General features: G+C 39.4%; 1 protein-coding gene across 1 annotated transcript in view; it reads left to right on the forward strand.

The window, feature by feature from the left end:
* LOC137278867 (failed axon connections homolog) overlaps positions 1–16,421 on the forward strand; it is a 34,530-nt gene extending 18,109 nt beyond the window's left edge. Inside the window, exons 3-6 of the mRNA XM_067811370.1 lie at positions 6,201–6,397; positions 7,449–7,648; positions 14,467–14,583; positions 16,295–16,421. Coding sequence (XP_067667471.1) covers positions 6,201–6,397; positions 7,449–7,648; positions 14,467–14,583; positions 16,295–16,401 — 621 coding nt within the window. The 3' untranslated portion in view covers positions 16,402–16,421. The remainder of the gene's footprint in view (positions 1–6,200; positions 6,398–7,448; positions 7,649–14,466; positions 14,584–16,294) is intronic.
* Positions 16,422–18,068: the final 1,647 nt, after the last annotated feature.

Here is an 18,068-nt window from a genome sequence, read left to right on the forward strand (position 1 = left end):
CTGCTATTGTTACTCCAGCTTGCTGGAGACATAGAGTCAAATCCAGTCCCACAAATGCACATGAGTTTCATGACAAAACTCTATCCTTGTTTCACTTTCACACAAGAAGCATAAGAAATAAATATAAATCTCTCAGCGAGTATGTTTCCGATAACGACATGGTTGGTTTACAGAAACACATTTAGACGATAACACCGATAGTGATTCAATGAAGTGGACAGGTTACCACGATCCTGTTCGTAAGGACAGAAACGCATCTGGCGGAGGTATTATGATTTATATCAGAAATGCATTAGCATTTAAGAGAATGCAAAACTTAGAAAACAATTATGATGAAACAATCTGGATAAAACTATACTTTCCCGTAAAACCATTAATCATTTTTAAGCATACAGACCCGAGTATAATTCATTAGAATTCTGGGAACGATTAGACGCAAGCACTGAAAATGCTGCAGATGTTACAGAATTACTACAATAGGTGATCTGAATGCTGACCTTCTGTCTTGTAAAGGTAATCATCTTAAAGATATCATGTCAAATAACTGTTTGAAAAATATTATAACAGAACCTACACGGTTAACGTGGCATTCTAGTACTTTGATTGATCAATTATTGTCACGGATGATATTTAAAGAATTGGTGATTATAGAGTTATTGAATTCGACGGATCGATAAGTGATCACAAAGAGATTTACGTGGCACTAACCACGACAGTGAATACACGAATGGCATATACCAGAGATGTTATGTTACAACCGTGGTCATTATACATCATTAAATGCACTTATCAATGACACAGATTGGAATGAATTGTTAGTAAATTGTCAGGATGTAAATCTCGCTTGCGAAATATTTTACCACAAACTGGATGTTTCTCAAATCATTTATCCTACAAAGAAAGTCACTATAAGGCCAAATGACAAGCCATGGTTCGATTCACATCTGAGACGAGAATGCAGGAAAAGGGATCGGTTTCGCAAGAAAAGCTAAACGAACAATGTTGTTATCGGATATTACAAAATTCAAAAAGCAACAACAAACAGTTAATAATATGAATGTTATGCAAAAGAAAACGTTTTTTCTAATCTAGACAATTTTCTTCTGGATTCATATACTGAAAGCAAAAGTTCATATTGGAATCTTCTACGTTATCTAGTGAAACAGTCTGGCACGAATACCTGCATACCCCGTCTTAAATCTATACCTGCATACCCCGTCTTAAATCTATACCTGCATACCCCGTCTTAAATCTAATGATGATCATGAAAGTCCGTCTTGTTTCTCGGATTGTGAAAAAGCTGAAAGATTGAACGAGTATTTCCAGACTATTTCCACAGTGGATGAAAACAACGCATGTCTACCATATTTCGGTAAGCGAACTATTATGTCCAAATATGAAATTGAAGATGTCATCAAATGTTTACATGTGAAAAAGGCATCCGGTCGTGACAGAATAAGTCATCAACTATTGAAACATGTTGTATACTCAATAAGTAAAGTCTTCTGTTTGTTGTTCAATATGCCCTTACAAACATGCGTGTACCCATCAGAGTGGAAAGTTGCCAGTGTCATGCCTCTCTTCAAGAAAGGCGATCCGTCTTTAACTTCCAACTATCGACCGATATCCCTTACAAGCTGTGTTGGAAAAGTGTTTCATCGAATTGTCTTCAAACACCTCTTTAATTATTTTCATGCTTACAAACTCCTGTGGTTTAAACATATTTTTATTTCAAAATGTGATGAAATCTGGATAGGCGAATAAGCTAAGAAGCTTATATTAACGCCGCTCCAGTACATGGAAGTGTTCCACTAGGTGGACATATAGTACAAGTAGTTCGACGACAAAGATCAATAGTAGGACCAAATAGCATACAACTGTTGCTAGGTGTTGGTTATCCCTAGTAACCAAGTCAGTTGCTGCAGAAGATCGTGTTACATCTAGCTTCTCTTACATTCAATATATATGCATAGATCACTGAAAACGGTTACTTTTTGAAATGAAATGGTGTAATGAGTTGAGAATATCACTATTTATTACGTTATTCAATGCACCATTCCCGTATAAAGTTGTTTTAACACCATAGCCTTGAGTATAAAAATACATAGTTGACCTTAGATTCGTATAGTTCTGACAATTAAAGAGATAGAGACGAACGTCTTCGTTATCATGACCACATGAACACTTGGATGTTTCCTATATGTGCCGCTTATATCTGTCCGCGCTTAGATCACCAGGGCCGAGCTAAGGCGACAGTGGATGATTTGACAGAATCTCCTTACAGCATTCAAATCAAAGTAGTTATGAGTTTCTCTTGGGTTTATCATTGTTCTAAATTGACTGAGGGAAACAGCTTTAACAAATCCACCAGGCAATGAATTCCACGACATAATCGCACTTGGTGAAAATGATTGTGAATATATTTGTGTTCTACAGTTAATAGTTTGAATAGAAGTACTATTCCTAAGATTATAGTTGCTTTGTTCAAATACTCTTCCTGGTACAAGGTTGTTCAAATAATCCGGAGTCAGACAATCATACATTTTATAAAGCGTTATGAGCTTAGAGTGGTGTCGTCTTTCTTTCGGTGTACTATAATTGGTTTCCCTGTATAGTTTATCATGACTTGTGCCACGAACCGTTCCGCATATGGACCGTAAAGCGTCTAAATGCAGTAAGTTTGCCTGTTCAATCGTACAATTATCCCAGACATGACTGCAGTAGTCAAAAAGTGGTAAGATAAAAAAAATTATACAAGGTGTGTAGAGTTTTCCGAGATAAACGGTATTTCAAACTTCAGATAATTGATCATTGGACTAATTTTGTTTATCATGTCGCCTATATGAACTTTCCAAAAACAATCGCTTTGAAGTGTAATACCTAGATGTTTATGGTTGTCAACTTTAATAACTTCACCAGTCATTAATAAGTGGTACCTGATATAATTTTGCGTTTTTAGAGTGAACGTTATACTCTCAGTCTTACTAGGATTAAAACTAACTTGCCACTTTTTAGCCCAACCTGAAATTTTCGCCAAATCTCTGTTTTAAGTTGCGACTGCTGTGACTTGGTCATCTATTATCGTATATATCGATGTATCATCTGCAAAGAGGCGAATGTTGTTATCTATACCGACAACAATGTCATTAATATAGATGGCATATACCACAAACTCCTGTATGAATATTAGTCTGGTTTTCAGCCAGGACATTCCACTGTACATCAGTTAACTGAAATTTACAACCGGGTTTGCGTATCAATGGATGAAAAAGCGTTTGATCGTGTCTGGCATAGAGTATTGTCGTTAAAACTTGAAAAGTATGGTGTAAGCGGACAACTGCTGGGATTTTTAGTTAGTTACATAAGTAAATCGGAGTCAGAGTGTTTTTGACAATGGGTCAGTTTCCAAGCTGAGGACGCTAAGCGCTGGTAGCCCACATGGTTCAGTGCTTGGTCCTGTTTTATTCATTGCTTACATTAATGACATAGCTAATTAATTAGATTGCTTAGTATATTTGCTGATGACTCGTCTTTGGGTTTCTCTTCATCAGATAACAGCATTACTGAAATGAATCTAGATGCTGATTTAAATACTTGGGGTAAAACATGGCTAATTAAGTACAATCCAGAAAAGACGGAAACTGCCCTATTCTCGATGAAAAATGATATCGATACATCATATCTTTAATGGTGTTGAAATTAAATTTGTTGATAATCACAAAAATCTATATATATATATATATATATATATATATATATATATATATATATATATATCGATTCTTACTCCAAGACTTAAACATTCAAAAGAATCATTTTTTTTCCTTCTACAATATGCTCTTAGAACAATTTACCAACCACAGTTCGTAATTCAAAAAGTGTATCAGATCCTAATTTTAAATCATCTATCGCTAACAGCCATGAGTATGCACTTCAGTATTATTCGTGTTAGTTGTTTGAACTCTGATTTGTACAGAGTTGGGCTAAAAACTGATCCCATTTGTACATGTGGTGAGTTTATTGAGGATTCGTATCACTATCTGTTTGAATGTTCACTGTACAAACAACAGAGAGTTAACTTCATGTTATCTGTTAAGCGCATTTGTTTATCGGCTGGTATTTCAGTTGACCTCAAACTTTCGTTAGAAGGAAGTGCAGACCTATCATCAGGCGAAAATACAAATGTATTCATGTTAGTGCAATCATTCATCAGTGAGACAAAACGATTTGTATACTTAGCATTTCTGCGTTATTCTGTATAGCACTATCTCTTTTTCACTTCTACTACCTACTTGTCCACATCTGTCATCTCTAGTTGCAGGAATCTATGCTATGTATGTAGAACTTGGAGTTGGAAGTTGGAGAACTTGTTCCTAATCCTTTTCTCTGTGAATAAAATATGTTTAAAACAAGTATCTTGCTGATTTGATATTCCGTTTACAAAATCCACTGCTTATTTTCAGTTGCATGGCTCGGCATTTAGGTCGTGTCCAAAACTATTTGCTTCATGTTAACTTATGCGTTTGCCATTTGGCGATCAGGGAGCCATGCCTACATTCTTAATTTACACGCACAATGACAGAAGTAATCATTAAGAAGCTTTATCCAATTTACCTAATATAATTCGACTTCACTCAAATTAGTTGCTAGAAATCGAGTTCACTCAAAACAAATTGATGCCTTGTAATGAATGAGTTTGAACTTAGTCTGCCAAACGCTCATGTCCCCCAAATGAGACTATGGGTAACACCTGAAAACAGACTATAGCCGGGGGAACTCTTAATCCGTTATCATCAGATCAGCTGTCTGGTATGAACTTAGGAACAACAAAATTCTGGACGATAGGGAACTAGAATACTCAAAGGACATTGTTCTTATGACGAACTCATGAAGATCCGACGTACTTATGATCTTCAGTAACCCAAGCTTGTCATAAGACTACCCGATCCCATCTGAGGCCTCTTACGACAAGCATGGGCTACTGAAGATCATATCTAACCCGTGTCTTTACGGGTATCGGAAAGAACAGCAATGTCTCACAAACACCACAGACTCTATATGAATGCAGTGGTTGCACTCTGTTAGTGGGCTATTGTGTCAGCAGCACCAACACCAACACCAAACCAGCACCAGCACCAGCACCAGCACCAGCTCCAGCTCCAGCACCAGCACCAGCACCAGCACCAGCTCCAGCACCAGCTCCAGCACCAGCTCCAGCTCCAGCACCAGCACCAGCAGCACCACCAGCACCAGCACCAGCACCAGCACCAGCACCAGCTCCAGCACCAGCACCAGCACCAGCTCCAGCACCAGCTCCAGCACCAGCTCCAGCACCAGCACCAGCTCCAGCACCAGCTCCAGCAGCAGCACCAGCATCAGCACCAGCTCCAGCACCAGCTCCAGCACCAGCATCAGCACCAGCACCAGCATCAGCACCAGCACCAGCACCAGCTCCAGCACCAGCACCAGCACCAGCACCAGCACCAGCACCAGCTCCAGCACCAGCACCAGCACCAGCACCAGCTCCAGCACCAGCTCCAGCACCAGCACCAGCATCAGCACCAGCACCAGCATCAGCACCAGCACCAGCACCAGCTCCAGCTCCAGCTCCAGCACCAGCACCAGCTCCAGCACCAGCTCCAGCACCAGCACCAGCACCAGCACCAGCACCAGCTCCAGCACCAGCATCAGCACCAGCACCAGCATCCACAAAACAGTCAAAGAACAAACAAGCCTGAAATGTCAATAACTGAGTAACTGAACTAAAATCTCTGCTTCGGCTTTGTTACCATTGCAATCTCAAAACTGCTATTACAAAGGCACAGTCGCACATAAACTGACGTAAACAAAAGAAAACACGCACATCTGTGTTCGGAATAGCGGTCGAGTACAAGTATGTTTTGATTCGTTCCACGTGAACATTGAATGTCTTTCTGAATAAAAACTGGAGACCCACTGATGCTCCCTTCGTTCTTTCCATTATGTAGCTTTACTCATGAGAATTTTGTTATGAGAGACATTAACAAAGCTTTTCCTGGAAAACTATTAAGATAACTGGAACTGCTAAGTTGTGTGGAATTTGCATTGGTTTGTTGGTGTCCTTTTCAGTTTTAGGTACAGTTCAAGCAAGACCGTACTTACATTTCGCTAAGCTTAGTTTTTCTTGTGGAATCGTTGTAAATTTGATCTCTCCCACACAGAATGTCCACAAGGGGCAGATGTCATCAAAGGGCAAAGTGACTTGGATTGAGTATAATGGACAGGCAGTAGCGGACTCTACACTGTGCATCGAGTTCCTCAACAAGAAGATGGGTGTAGACCTCAACAGGAACCTGAGTCCTGCTGACAGAGGTGTAGCTCAGGCGATGCAGGTTATGGTGGAAGAACATATGTACTGGTGAGAAATGTGTCTATGCAACCAACATTGATAGACTCAGGGGGCGGATAAAGCTTTTTTAGAAAGGGGCGAGGGAGGGGTGGGGTGCAGTCTATTCACCCTCGTTGTTTGACAGATGTCATCGGTTCGCAATTGCGCAGATCGATGCTGCTGTTGATCACTGGATTGTCTGGTCCAGACTAGATTGTATACAGACCACCGCCGTATAGCTGAGATATTGCTCAGTGCGGCGTAAAACTCACTCACGCAGGAGAAAAAGGGGCTGCGCACCCTTGCACACCAACGCACTCCCCCTCCCCAAGTCCGCCTTCCTCACCCGCTCCCTCTGGATCCGCCTTTGAGACTTGTTTTAATCTTGATACAGCAGTAAATGTGTTGAGGTAGAACCTAGTTCGACGTTTCACCGTCCAAGTGGCACCGCCCAGAGTTACACCTTCATCAACGAGACAGTTATGCAGGTGTTTCCACACCTTGAAGCGGACAAATTCAAACTGTGTTGGACAGGTAAACGTTGCCCTATCTATGATTCATCAGTAATCAGTATAGTACAATTAAATTAAAGGTAAATTTCAAATAAATAAAACAATGTATACAAAATATTATATACGTATGTATGTTTGTGCGTTTCTCTCTCTCTCCGGCTTGGTCCGATGTGGGTCATCGGAAATCAGCGTGCCGCTGTACAAAGCAACCCAAGAGCTACGACACTTGTAAGTCTGTATTCTACAACGGTATCCTGGTGCCAGAAGTAAGCTGAGACCTGTGCGCATATCGCAAGTTGACGCGAGCAAATGGAGCGAGACTTATAGACCCTCTACCGTGTCTGTGCCATGTTACACTGACGTGTCATATGTTTGTTGGCTGGACAAGGCTAGATCAGTAATATAGGTCACCAACACGTGCATACCAATCACTACACGACAGTTGGACCTTTTCAGCGCGCGTTTCCCCACCCCATTTCCTCTTAAGAGATTAGAGGGTGTGCATCTGCATGTCTTATGTTCAATGTTATTTTATTTGTATTTGTGAGTGAATAGTTTTTTCGCTTCAGGTGCCGTGTCCTCCTCCGATGGGTGTATGACAACGACAAGTCTCTATTGATGAAGACGTATAAATTGGGGACGTTCCGCGTTTGGTCGATTCGACGAAAACATAAAAACGCGACATGGAGTCAGGGCTTGGGCCGGCACACAGAAGAGGAGGTAACTGAGATGTTTAAGAAGGATCTACAATCTCTGTCAGATTTCATAGGTACGTAGAAACTCTATTGATGTCTACGTTGTATACAAATTATAGTTATAATTAAAAATTGCTAATGTTTAAGAATTAAAGAATCCAGTTTGGATAATACATGTAGTACAAGATCTATCCGTTGTCACTAGCCCCTTTCCGTAATGTGCACGGAATGTGTGCAACGGAAACAATGGACGTTAAAATCCAGATATTCTCTTGACTATCTTCTTCTGTTACATCGTTCCTGGACATCCACTTCATATCTACCAGTCCTGTGTATAGACAAACGCCATCTCTCATCTGAAGCCTCGCATGGCGTATCGTCTCTCTAACCTTGTACATTTATGGCTGCTACGTTTCTTTGTGTAAAGCCGCACTCGTCAACATCACGCCATATGGTGGGGCTTAGTAAATATTCGAGCCTGGTCCAGACAATCCAGTGACTTACATCATTAGCATAGATCTACGAAACCGAGACACAAATATGATGCATCAATCTATTACGACAAGCATAGTTTTCTGAAGACCAGTTCTAACCCTGACGGGTTGTACATATGATGAAGGAGAGGCAGTAATTTTTCAGTCTTTAAGTCGTGATCGGCTACGAGCTACGGTTTGATTCCCTTTTACAATACATTCCGTTAAGTCACTGGTGCCCTTCACAGACATATTGTTTCATAAACGCAGCTACATGTATCTCAGGCATCATGATATTTCCAGAGATTCAAGATTCAAGATTCAAGCTATTTTTGTAGAAAGTATGGCCCAAAGTATAAAGGATACAACATACAATTCTATAGAGTTACTTCTTTTTGTTTTATACATTCAAATACATGTTTAAGAATTTTAGCAAGATTTAACAGAAGGATCTTATTATTTGATTGACACGGGTTTGAAACAGTATTATGATGACAACTACTACATTTTAGGATGAAACGCTATCTCTCTGCTACAATATATCAACAATCCAACAGTACATGTTTTGCATTCAGCATTATTTTACAGTGTTTACAAATGTAGGGATTATTAAAAAAGACATTTTATTTTTCTTACTCAGATATATACTTCTAAACAAAGTTAATAACCTTCTATACTCATACGAAGTAATGTTTTTCACAGTTAAGCAAATACTTATCTGAAAAGAGAAGTGTCCATTCTCATAAGCACACGCTGACAAAAGAGATACACAAAACAATCTGGATCAGAAAAATCTTGGCTTAATCAAACAAAAACGAAACCATAATGGAAAAGTAAATATTTTACATGGTTGTCCAATTTGGCCCCTTTCTCTCAAGAATGCATGGACAGCAACATATTACAACAATGCATTCTTAACAGTTGTATCCAATACTTAATACATTTAATATTATAGGAAACATAAAGAGGATATCTTCCACACTCCCCGTATGAGACAGCATTTGACGATTGACGATTTGGCGGAAAACAAATTTACAAAACTTCCTATGTATTATTTCAATAATTCTTCCCAACCTCAAATTTCAGCCCCATGTGTAATAATTGGAGTAATCTTCTTATCACATAATAGGAAAACATATTTTACTGGAAATTCAAAACGTCTTATCAATTATTTTATACACCATAGTGCTATACTTGCTTGCTCCGCTAACGCCATACAGGCTTCAGTCCATATCAATTTAGGCGTTTATCTGTTTCTTCCCATTAAGGAAGATTTTTTCACACTTTGACAGAGGGCCACCAATTTTAAAGACGATTATTTTACTTTTAGCTGTAATTATACCCCATCTGTAGGAATAATTATGTAGAACACCCAAACCTCTTTTCTTAAGAGGTTATCTTATCTGCGATAAGTATCAAATCATCAGCAAACAGCAAAACAATAAGGTTCAACATTTCATTGGACATAAAGATATCATTATCAAAATGACTCTGCAAGTCACACACAAGTTCATCTATAAATAGCGAGAACAACACTGGCCTTAATGTACATCATTGTCTGACACCACAGGAACTGTAAAAATAGTTTGTTAGTTGTTTACCATAATTAAAAGTAACTGTAGATTTGACATTAGTATACACACTTTTTATGACGTTGCAAAAATGACCATGGATACCATTTTGTAATAAAATATATAACAATTTGTTTCTATTCACCATTTCGAACGCGTTTCTGAAATCTATAAAAGCACATTATAGTTTCCCCTCTTTCGGAGGTATAACAGTATTTAGTTCATATCAATTTAGGCGTTATCATTAACCCCATATATTTGAATGCGTTTAGTGTTTCCTTAGGATTTCCATTAAGAAATTTTCACACTTTGACAGAGGTCTACCCATTTTAAAGACGATTATTTTACTTTTAGCTAAGTAAATATTCGTACCCATTTGTAGTAATAATTATGTAGATCACCCAAACGTCTCTGCAACTTAACAACGCTATCTGCGTATCACATCATCAGCACACAACAAAGCAATAAGGTTCAGCATTTCATTGGACATAGAGTTACCATCATCAAATTGACTCTGAAATCGCACACGGGTTATTTATGAATACTGGGCTTAATGTACATCCTTGAAGGTTAGATGCATCGTCAATCGTTGAATGGTCTTTGCGAAATCATCCTTAGTAATACCCAATGGTTTTGTTTAACTCGAGATATAGCTCTAGTTTTCCATTCATGAGATAAGTAAATATTTTTTTCATGATATTTAACTACGATATGACCCGCAAGTTATCAGGGTTACTAATACTTCCTTTCTTTTGGATATTATCATGGCTGATATCCACGCATCCGGGTATACACCAGGGATCAATATACTATGGAAGAGTCGAACAAAATCGGGTCCTGTGCCTCAGCTGTTATGTAGAATTCAGAAGAGATGCCTTCGTCGCCCGAGGATTTCCCAGTTTTCAGGTGTCTAATGGCGTTCAGCACATCTTGGTTATTAAATTCCACTGATGAAATGTCATTTTGATTTTGGCAAGCCAGCATAAATCAGATGTATGGTTGCTGATGAACCTTATTGTATCGTCGGTGAATTGGCCATCTTCTATACTAGTTGGATTTAACAGTTCCCTGAAATATTCCTCCCATGACGATGATGTGGCACCATTCTCTGTACTGAGTGATGATTTGTATTTGTACCCTCCAGAACGTTGTACAGTCCTTATCGTTTGCAGTTGCCGGAATGCTAGAGCTGATAAATGCTTTGTAATCACTCTGCTTTTTCTTGCATAAGGATTCAAAATAGTTCCTGCATGTTTTGTAGTTTTGATACTATTCTGTCGTTGACTGTTTCCTAAAGGATCGAATACATCCTGGTATTTGATTCTTTTCGCAGATTCTGATTCTTCACATCTTTACTGTTTTGTCGTGCATTTTCATGCCCTTTCCACAGGCCTTCAACAACCCATGCTTACCATAAAATGCGACTATGCCTGTTGCAAGAGGCGACTAACGGGATCGGGTGGTCAGGCTCGCTGAATTGCTTGAAACGTGTCATCGGTTCCCAATTACGCAGATCGATGTTCATGCTGTTGATCACTGGATTGTTTGGACCAGACTCGATTATTTACAGACCACCGCAGCTGGAATATTTCTGAGTGCGGCGTAAAACAAAACTCACTTACTCACTCACTCATGCCCTTTCCACATTCCTGTAATATTTGTTGCAACAGATCAGTCGCTTTAATGTCATACACGTTGATGTTGATGAAATCTTGTAACATCTGGGTAGAGGAGGGTAGAGATAGGTTATTTACAAACTCCACTCTTTTAGCTTCATTTCATCTATAATTTGTTCTGTCGTGAGAGAGGACACTATCACTGTTAGGGTCGGGTTTCGATTCCATCGATAAGTAAGACTAGCACATAGTGGTAAGTGGTCAGATTCAGTGCAGGAAACAATGTTGAAATCTTGTACACGTTCATACGGCGATGCAGAAACACATATATAGTCAGGGGTACTACAGCCTGTGGGTTCTGTGTATGTGTAGGCACCGTCATCAAAGAATCATCCATTCAAAATAAACAAGTTCAAAGTTTTACACATGTCCCAAAAATCACGGCCGTAGGTATTTATTACTTCGTCTATATATTTCCGTGCACCAGGTATATCGTACACATTATAACAAGCGTCATCTGATGAAAGATGATCTGTATTGTCGAAACTGATATAATCAGCTTCTCCACCAGGTCTAGCTGATGTCACCAGAAATAACATATTCACTTTTTGGTAATTCAGCTGATAGTATAGCAAAATAGTTTTCCAACTTTCAACACCGTCTCTGCTCTCTTGGTTTTCAGGTTTCACATACATAGCTCCTATTATAAGTTTCTTCTCTTTAATCAAAATATGTTTCGATCCTGAGAAACACACAGTCTGTACAGCCATCGTAGATCCTCTGAAAATATTCAGCAAAATCATTGTGTACAAATGCAGCAAACCCTCCCAGAGATTCAGGCATATCGATGTATTGTATGTTCACCCATTCGTCAGAGTAATTCGTCATTCGTTTTCTTTTATGTAGAATTGTTGTTTACAGTAAGGCAGTGAGGAGCTCGCTGAAATCCCTTGTTCGTTTTACTTTTCGTCGTTTTAATTTGGTCTTTGAAATAAACGTTCAACGAAATACAGGTACAGAAAGCTGGTACACAAAATATTTCGGTTGAAGATTAAGGTCTCACATTCAAAGGAAGTGTGACTCGAGTCCGCTGCTTTGACGCTTTGATCAAATCCCCCCGTTTAATTACAAACCTGTATGGTACAGAGAGAATCTCACCTGGGTGTCCACTGATATCAATTATATCAACGCGAGTTGATAAAGTTACATATACACATTAAATTTTTACTTTTATTGTTACGGTTAAAAATTGCCATGACAAAAGGTGTAAGAACCAGCAAAAATACAAGACTGAGAAGTCTGATATTTTCAGTAATTTCTATTAAACAACAGCAACATACAACGTTACACAACAGAGGTTTCATATACAATGCAAATGAGTCAAATCTACAGTAATGGGTCACCAATATAATGTCAACTCACTATGGTGGCTGATTTGGGCCATCGCTTTCTCGCCTTAAATTTTGGAGGTGAGAAAGCGAGAAAGTGATATCGCGAGACGAGAAAGCGATAACACGAGACGAGAAAGCGATAACGGAAGACGAGAAAGCGACAACGCGAGACGAGAAAACGATAGCACAAGACGAGAAAGCGATAGCACGAGACGAGAAAGCGATAGCACAAGACGAGAAAACGATAGCACGAGACGAGAAAGCGATATCATTGTCGAGAAAGCCATAGAGCGAGAGAGCGAAAGAGCGAGAAAGCGATATTACCCACAAGTCAGTCCTGTCTGGGCAAGAATGACTGGAGCTTAATCGCCATTCGTAATTTCTCAATAGTATAAAATGGTTTTCAGTAATGTTCTTGGCATTGTTTGACTAATTTAAGATAGATGTAGACTTTCCTTTGACATACTATTTGAATGTGAATTGTCTTAACCAACTTAATGACATCAACCATTTATTATTAGCGGGGAGGATGTTAATGACAAATAAGGCATTGTGATAGCACTAGCGCAACCTACAACGGCGTATTCAACCACATCCAAACATTCATCCTAAAATAAAATCACTGCAACAGCCCCATTAAGTGAGATTCGATTTTCGTCGCTCTTAGCAATAATTTTTAAAAAGCCGAAACCATTTATGTTTTTCATGGTTATCAAAAATTACAGCTGTACTTTCTTTGATTTCTTCAAGATGATAAAATTTATTAACTAACGATCTTCATCTTTATAAACCCAAATCGCTCCTACCCAAGGAACGAAGAGGCGCGCTTGACAGTAAAGCACCTTAAATTGGTACCTAAATGTAGAAACAGAACCATTCCACAGTCAGTGGTCTAACCTAGGCAATAGGATGCAGTCCAACGTTCGTCCAGTCAAAGCTGAAAATATACAGTATACACTACGCAGTTAAACGCTGGTCAAACTAACCATAGTGAACTTCGAGAGGTATTGAGCAGATGGTGTGCTGAACAGTGGGGACTGTTCTATGGATATTCAGCTTCTTTATTATAATATAAGCAACGTTTTGGTGTAGACACTGTTATCAAGGACGTGATGTACAATACTGCAGGAAAGTGAATCCTTTTAATATATTGTCAAAATTCCTGAAAGTTCGAGCACTTACGACCATCGCCAACGTGGAATGCTCTAGAACAGTAGTAATCTCCCGGAAGTAGACAATTAATCAAGGGAGGCAACTCTAGAGCCTGCTGCCAAAATACGAAACGTACTGAACATTTATGATACGGAATGTGAACCATATTAATTATTATTCCAAACACTAAACGTTCTCACCTAATAATAACTATTACTTACTTAATAATACAATTTACAGAAAATACACTCTCGTAACATTATCAACGCTTGTTGATATATTCGTTATCAGAGGACACGAGGGTGAGATTATCACTCTTCATCAGTTTTCAGTGAAAATTATTCGTTTCTTGACAGGGCTGCTGACAGTCTTTGAAATTGTGTATATATTCTGACAATCACTAAGACATTAGATTAATTATATTGATATTGGATGTGAAAATAAAGTGAAAATGCCAAAACAACAACGATGAATTTAATATGCTCTGTATATTCGGAAAAAGAATGAATCTACTTGATTGGCTATTCCGTTATTGCTAATTAAATCTTCTTTCATCCGGATAAATATTCAGTGCTTTTCAGACTGTCCACCACGACAAATTACACATTATTTATATGCCGTCTTTCGCATATATCTGGTGTATTCCTCCTTGTCCATACACTCCTCAGACCTCATGCTTTCTGTTCCAGGGACCAAGAAGTTCCTGATGGGGGACGAGCCTTGTGAGACGGACTGTGCGGTGTTCGGTCAGCTGGCACAGGTTTACTGGCATTTTATGGGCACAGGCCATGAGAACATCCTCAAGGGTAATTACTTTCGGATACATCATTAGTGCAATAATTGTAACATGAAGCTATTCAATCACCCATCAAAACGAGCGACAAATTTGCGATTTCGTTGAGACGTGTGTATCTTGTTAGTCAACAAACGTCAGATGAGCGCATCAACGTTTTGTGAAGCTTGCCATTGTAAAAGTAATGTGAGGAGCAGATAGGCGCGTAACCATTGGCTCACGATGTTTTTCTTACGATGAAAGATGAATGCTCATTGGTCAGAGCACCAGCTAACTTCACACCCTGTCGTGAATGGATGTCTCAAATTAACGGCAACGTTGCAAATCAGCAGAGGGTATTCACTTGCGATGTAAACTATGTGTTATATACACAAACAATGCATAAGACGCAGATGCGTTTATTCCAACATCTGTGACAAAACCACCTCGTTATGTGGAGGTTGGATTCTTGCAGTGTCTGCATTAATGTGTGTTATTGTGTACCTGTGTATTTTACTTCACCTGATGTAGAACTTTTCGATTTCCTGGTAATAAAGTGAAAATGAAAATCAATCTTCACTTGCATTTCCTACGTTTCAACCTCATGTTTTTCAGCCTAAGAGATATCATGGTTAGCATTCAAATCCACTTCTCCCACTTAACTAAATTATAACAAATAATAATAAAAGTCGATCCTTAGTGGAGAAGCTGTCTGAGAAGCCATTGCATCGTGTGCACATGCCGTGTGTGGAACAGAACATCAATCCAACCGACTCCTTTGCCCGGATGAAGTCGGCTGGTCTCAAATGTGAAACTGGGGGCTTCATTTTGCTGCTCAGGACCAGTCACTGTCCACTCGCAATCGCCAGAATGTGATTCACAATCAAAATGTTAACATGAAATGTCGACTGTGCAATGAATTCACAGAGACTGTCCAACACCTTGTCAGTGGATACCCTTCTTTGGCACAAACAGCATATCTTAAAAGACATGATGGCATGGCTCGCTGCTTTTACTGTCGTCTCCGCCATGCCTGTGGCTTTGATCCCGAGGTCCATCCATGGTACGACCCTGAACATGTCCAGGGCGTCCTGCAAAATTATGCTTTTCAACTTCTCTGGAATAGGCCAATATACAGCCCGAGACGAATTCCTGCCAACAAACCTGACCTTGTCCTTTTTGATAAAGACAATGAGATTATTTATAACATTGAATTTTCTTTCCCTTTTGACAGCAATGTGATTGTCAGGATTCAGGAAAAGCATGATAAATATGCTGACCTCGCCTTTGAACTGTCTCGCTTGCATTCCAAGTACACTGTCGTCAGGCTCCCCATTGTTCTCGGTGCCCCTGGTTTGGTACCTCCTGATCTCTTGGCGCAGATCAGGAGAGTGCCTGTGTTCTCCACCCGGAGCACATCCCTTTTAACAATTTGGGTAATGCTATAGGCTGCAGTGTTGGGGAGCCTTTATATTCTCCGGAAAGTTCTTGGTGGGTTCGACTAGGCAGTGTTTCCTGGGAGAAGTCCCATTCGCTGTCTGGGCTGCGTGTAGAGGGGACGAGGGCCCTGAGCTGATGATGAGCCTTACCGGTCTCACTGTGCCAGGATCACCCAAACCCTCTCTGTTGCATATCTATCTTAATCTGTAACACATTAAAATAAGGTCGCATTACGAGATTCTAATTTACGTATACGTTGATGGTATTATTTTGTGGTAATAATTAGAACTTTCCATTTTCCGTAGACAAATACCCCAACCTGGCCGCCTACTGTGAACGTATGAAGGAAACATTCTGGCCTGACTGGGACCAGTGCATCACACACGGTGGAACAAGGGAGGCAACCAAGTAGTGACTGCGGATTACATGTATGTCAAATGTATTCCAGAGACAATTGTTTGATATCATTATACACATATAAACAGCTGTTGGCAATGTATTTGGTTCAGACGTCGCTCACAAATGTTATCACCTCGATCAGTAATCCAATTCTCTTGAACTGAACTTCGTCCTTTTAACAGTTAGTAGCCCTGCTGAACAGAACTATCTTGATCTTTAAAAGTAGTTTTCTCAACCCCTCCATCGTGTAGCTAAACAGAGTTGGACCACTGCTGTAATTATGTCGATTCAGACATACTTTGGAAAATCCACCTCAGTGTTGTGTCTTTTATATGAGACATGGTGCTAGAGAACAGAGAAAGAAACATTCCAAGAAAGATACGTTAGCTCGATCACGTGATGTCAGGCTGTCCTCCTGCGCATATTTTCATTTTTAGCCGGAAACTATAAAAAATCTAGACTTACCACATATTCTATACTTGCATGTCCTTTCTTGGATATATTTGTTTTAGGATCTGTATGGCAGACGAGATTGGACAGACTATTCTTTCCTTTAATGATATGTATAGCTTTTCTTGTGTCTTGTGATATGTTGTTTCGCTTTTAGTTGATGTAAACCCACATATATTTGATAAAAATAGTTCGCCCCGGGTATTTGTTCTTATTGATTTGTCACCTTCTGATATTGAGTCTACCAGAACATTCTGTCACTTCATACATGTGGCATTATGTGTCGTTGCAGTCGGTTGTTCCGCCCTTGAAAGTAACATTCTCAACATACATGTTTTCATTTTGACACCAAACAGATCCTGGTATATGAATAATGTGAATGAGTGATCCTGGTATATGAATAATGTGAATGAGTGATCCTGGTATATGAATAATGTGAATGAGTGATCCTGGTATATGAATAATGTGAATGAGTGATCCTGGTATATGAATAATGTGGATGAGTGATCCTGGTATATGAATAATGTGAATGAGTGATCCTGGTATATGAATAATGTGAATGAATGAAATGCACCTCAGAACAATGTTTCACCTATGGCGACCTGTGATACCCTGGCCTACCGTTGAAGTGGCCTACCTTATTTACCAAATCAAACAGTTGGAAATTGTACTTACAAACCCCATGAAATATTATCAGGTAAACATGAAATTCGAACTCTGGTTCACATCAATGTCATATTCGTCTGCACCTATTAAATGGGTTAGTGATAAAGATTTGATGTGGCTGCATAAAAAAGTAAATGTTTCTCGGGTACATTCTTTTTTCAAAAGTGACGGGGGCGGTAGGACTTTTTTTATTTTGATAAAAAAACTGACTAGGGAGGAACACGTTTATATTTTTCTCTCTCTCAGAAATACGGCTTGAAGGTTTAGCATGTGTTAATGTATTATGGATTCATTCCCACTCGTTCTTACAGACACTCATTCTTACAGTGGACAAATGGTTGATCGAGACGCGGCAAAGTCAAACTTATTTCTAAAATGACAATAACAACTTGTACAAATAAAAGTTCCCATCCCGTGCCCGAGAAACATTTCACTTTTTTATTTAGCCTAAACCTTGTTCACTTACTCACTGCAGAGGCGGTGGTTTAGCCTAATGGCTGAAGCGTCCTCTCGTCACATTGAAGACCTAGGTTCGATTCTCCACATAGGTTTAATGGTTAAAGC

The sequence above is a fragment of the Haliotis asinina genome, chromosome 3 (assembly GCF_037392515.1).
Source record: "Haliotis asinina isolate JCU_RB_2024 chromosome 3, JCU_Hal_asi_v2, whole genome shotgun sequence".
Classification (NCBI taxonomy): domain Eukaryota; kingdom Metazoa; phylum Mollusca; class Gastropoda; order Lepetellida; family Haliotidae; genus Haliotis; species Haliotis asinina.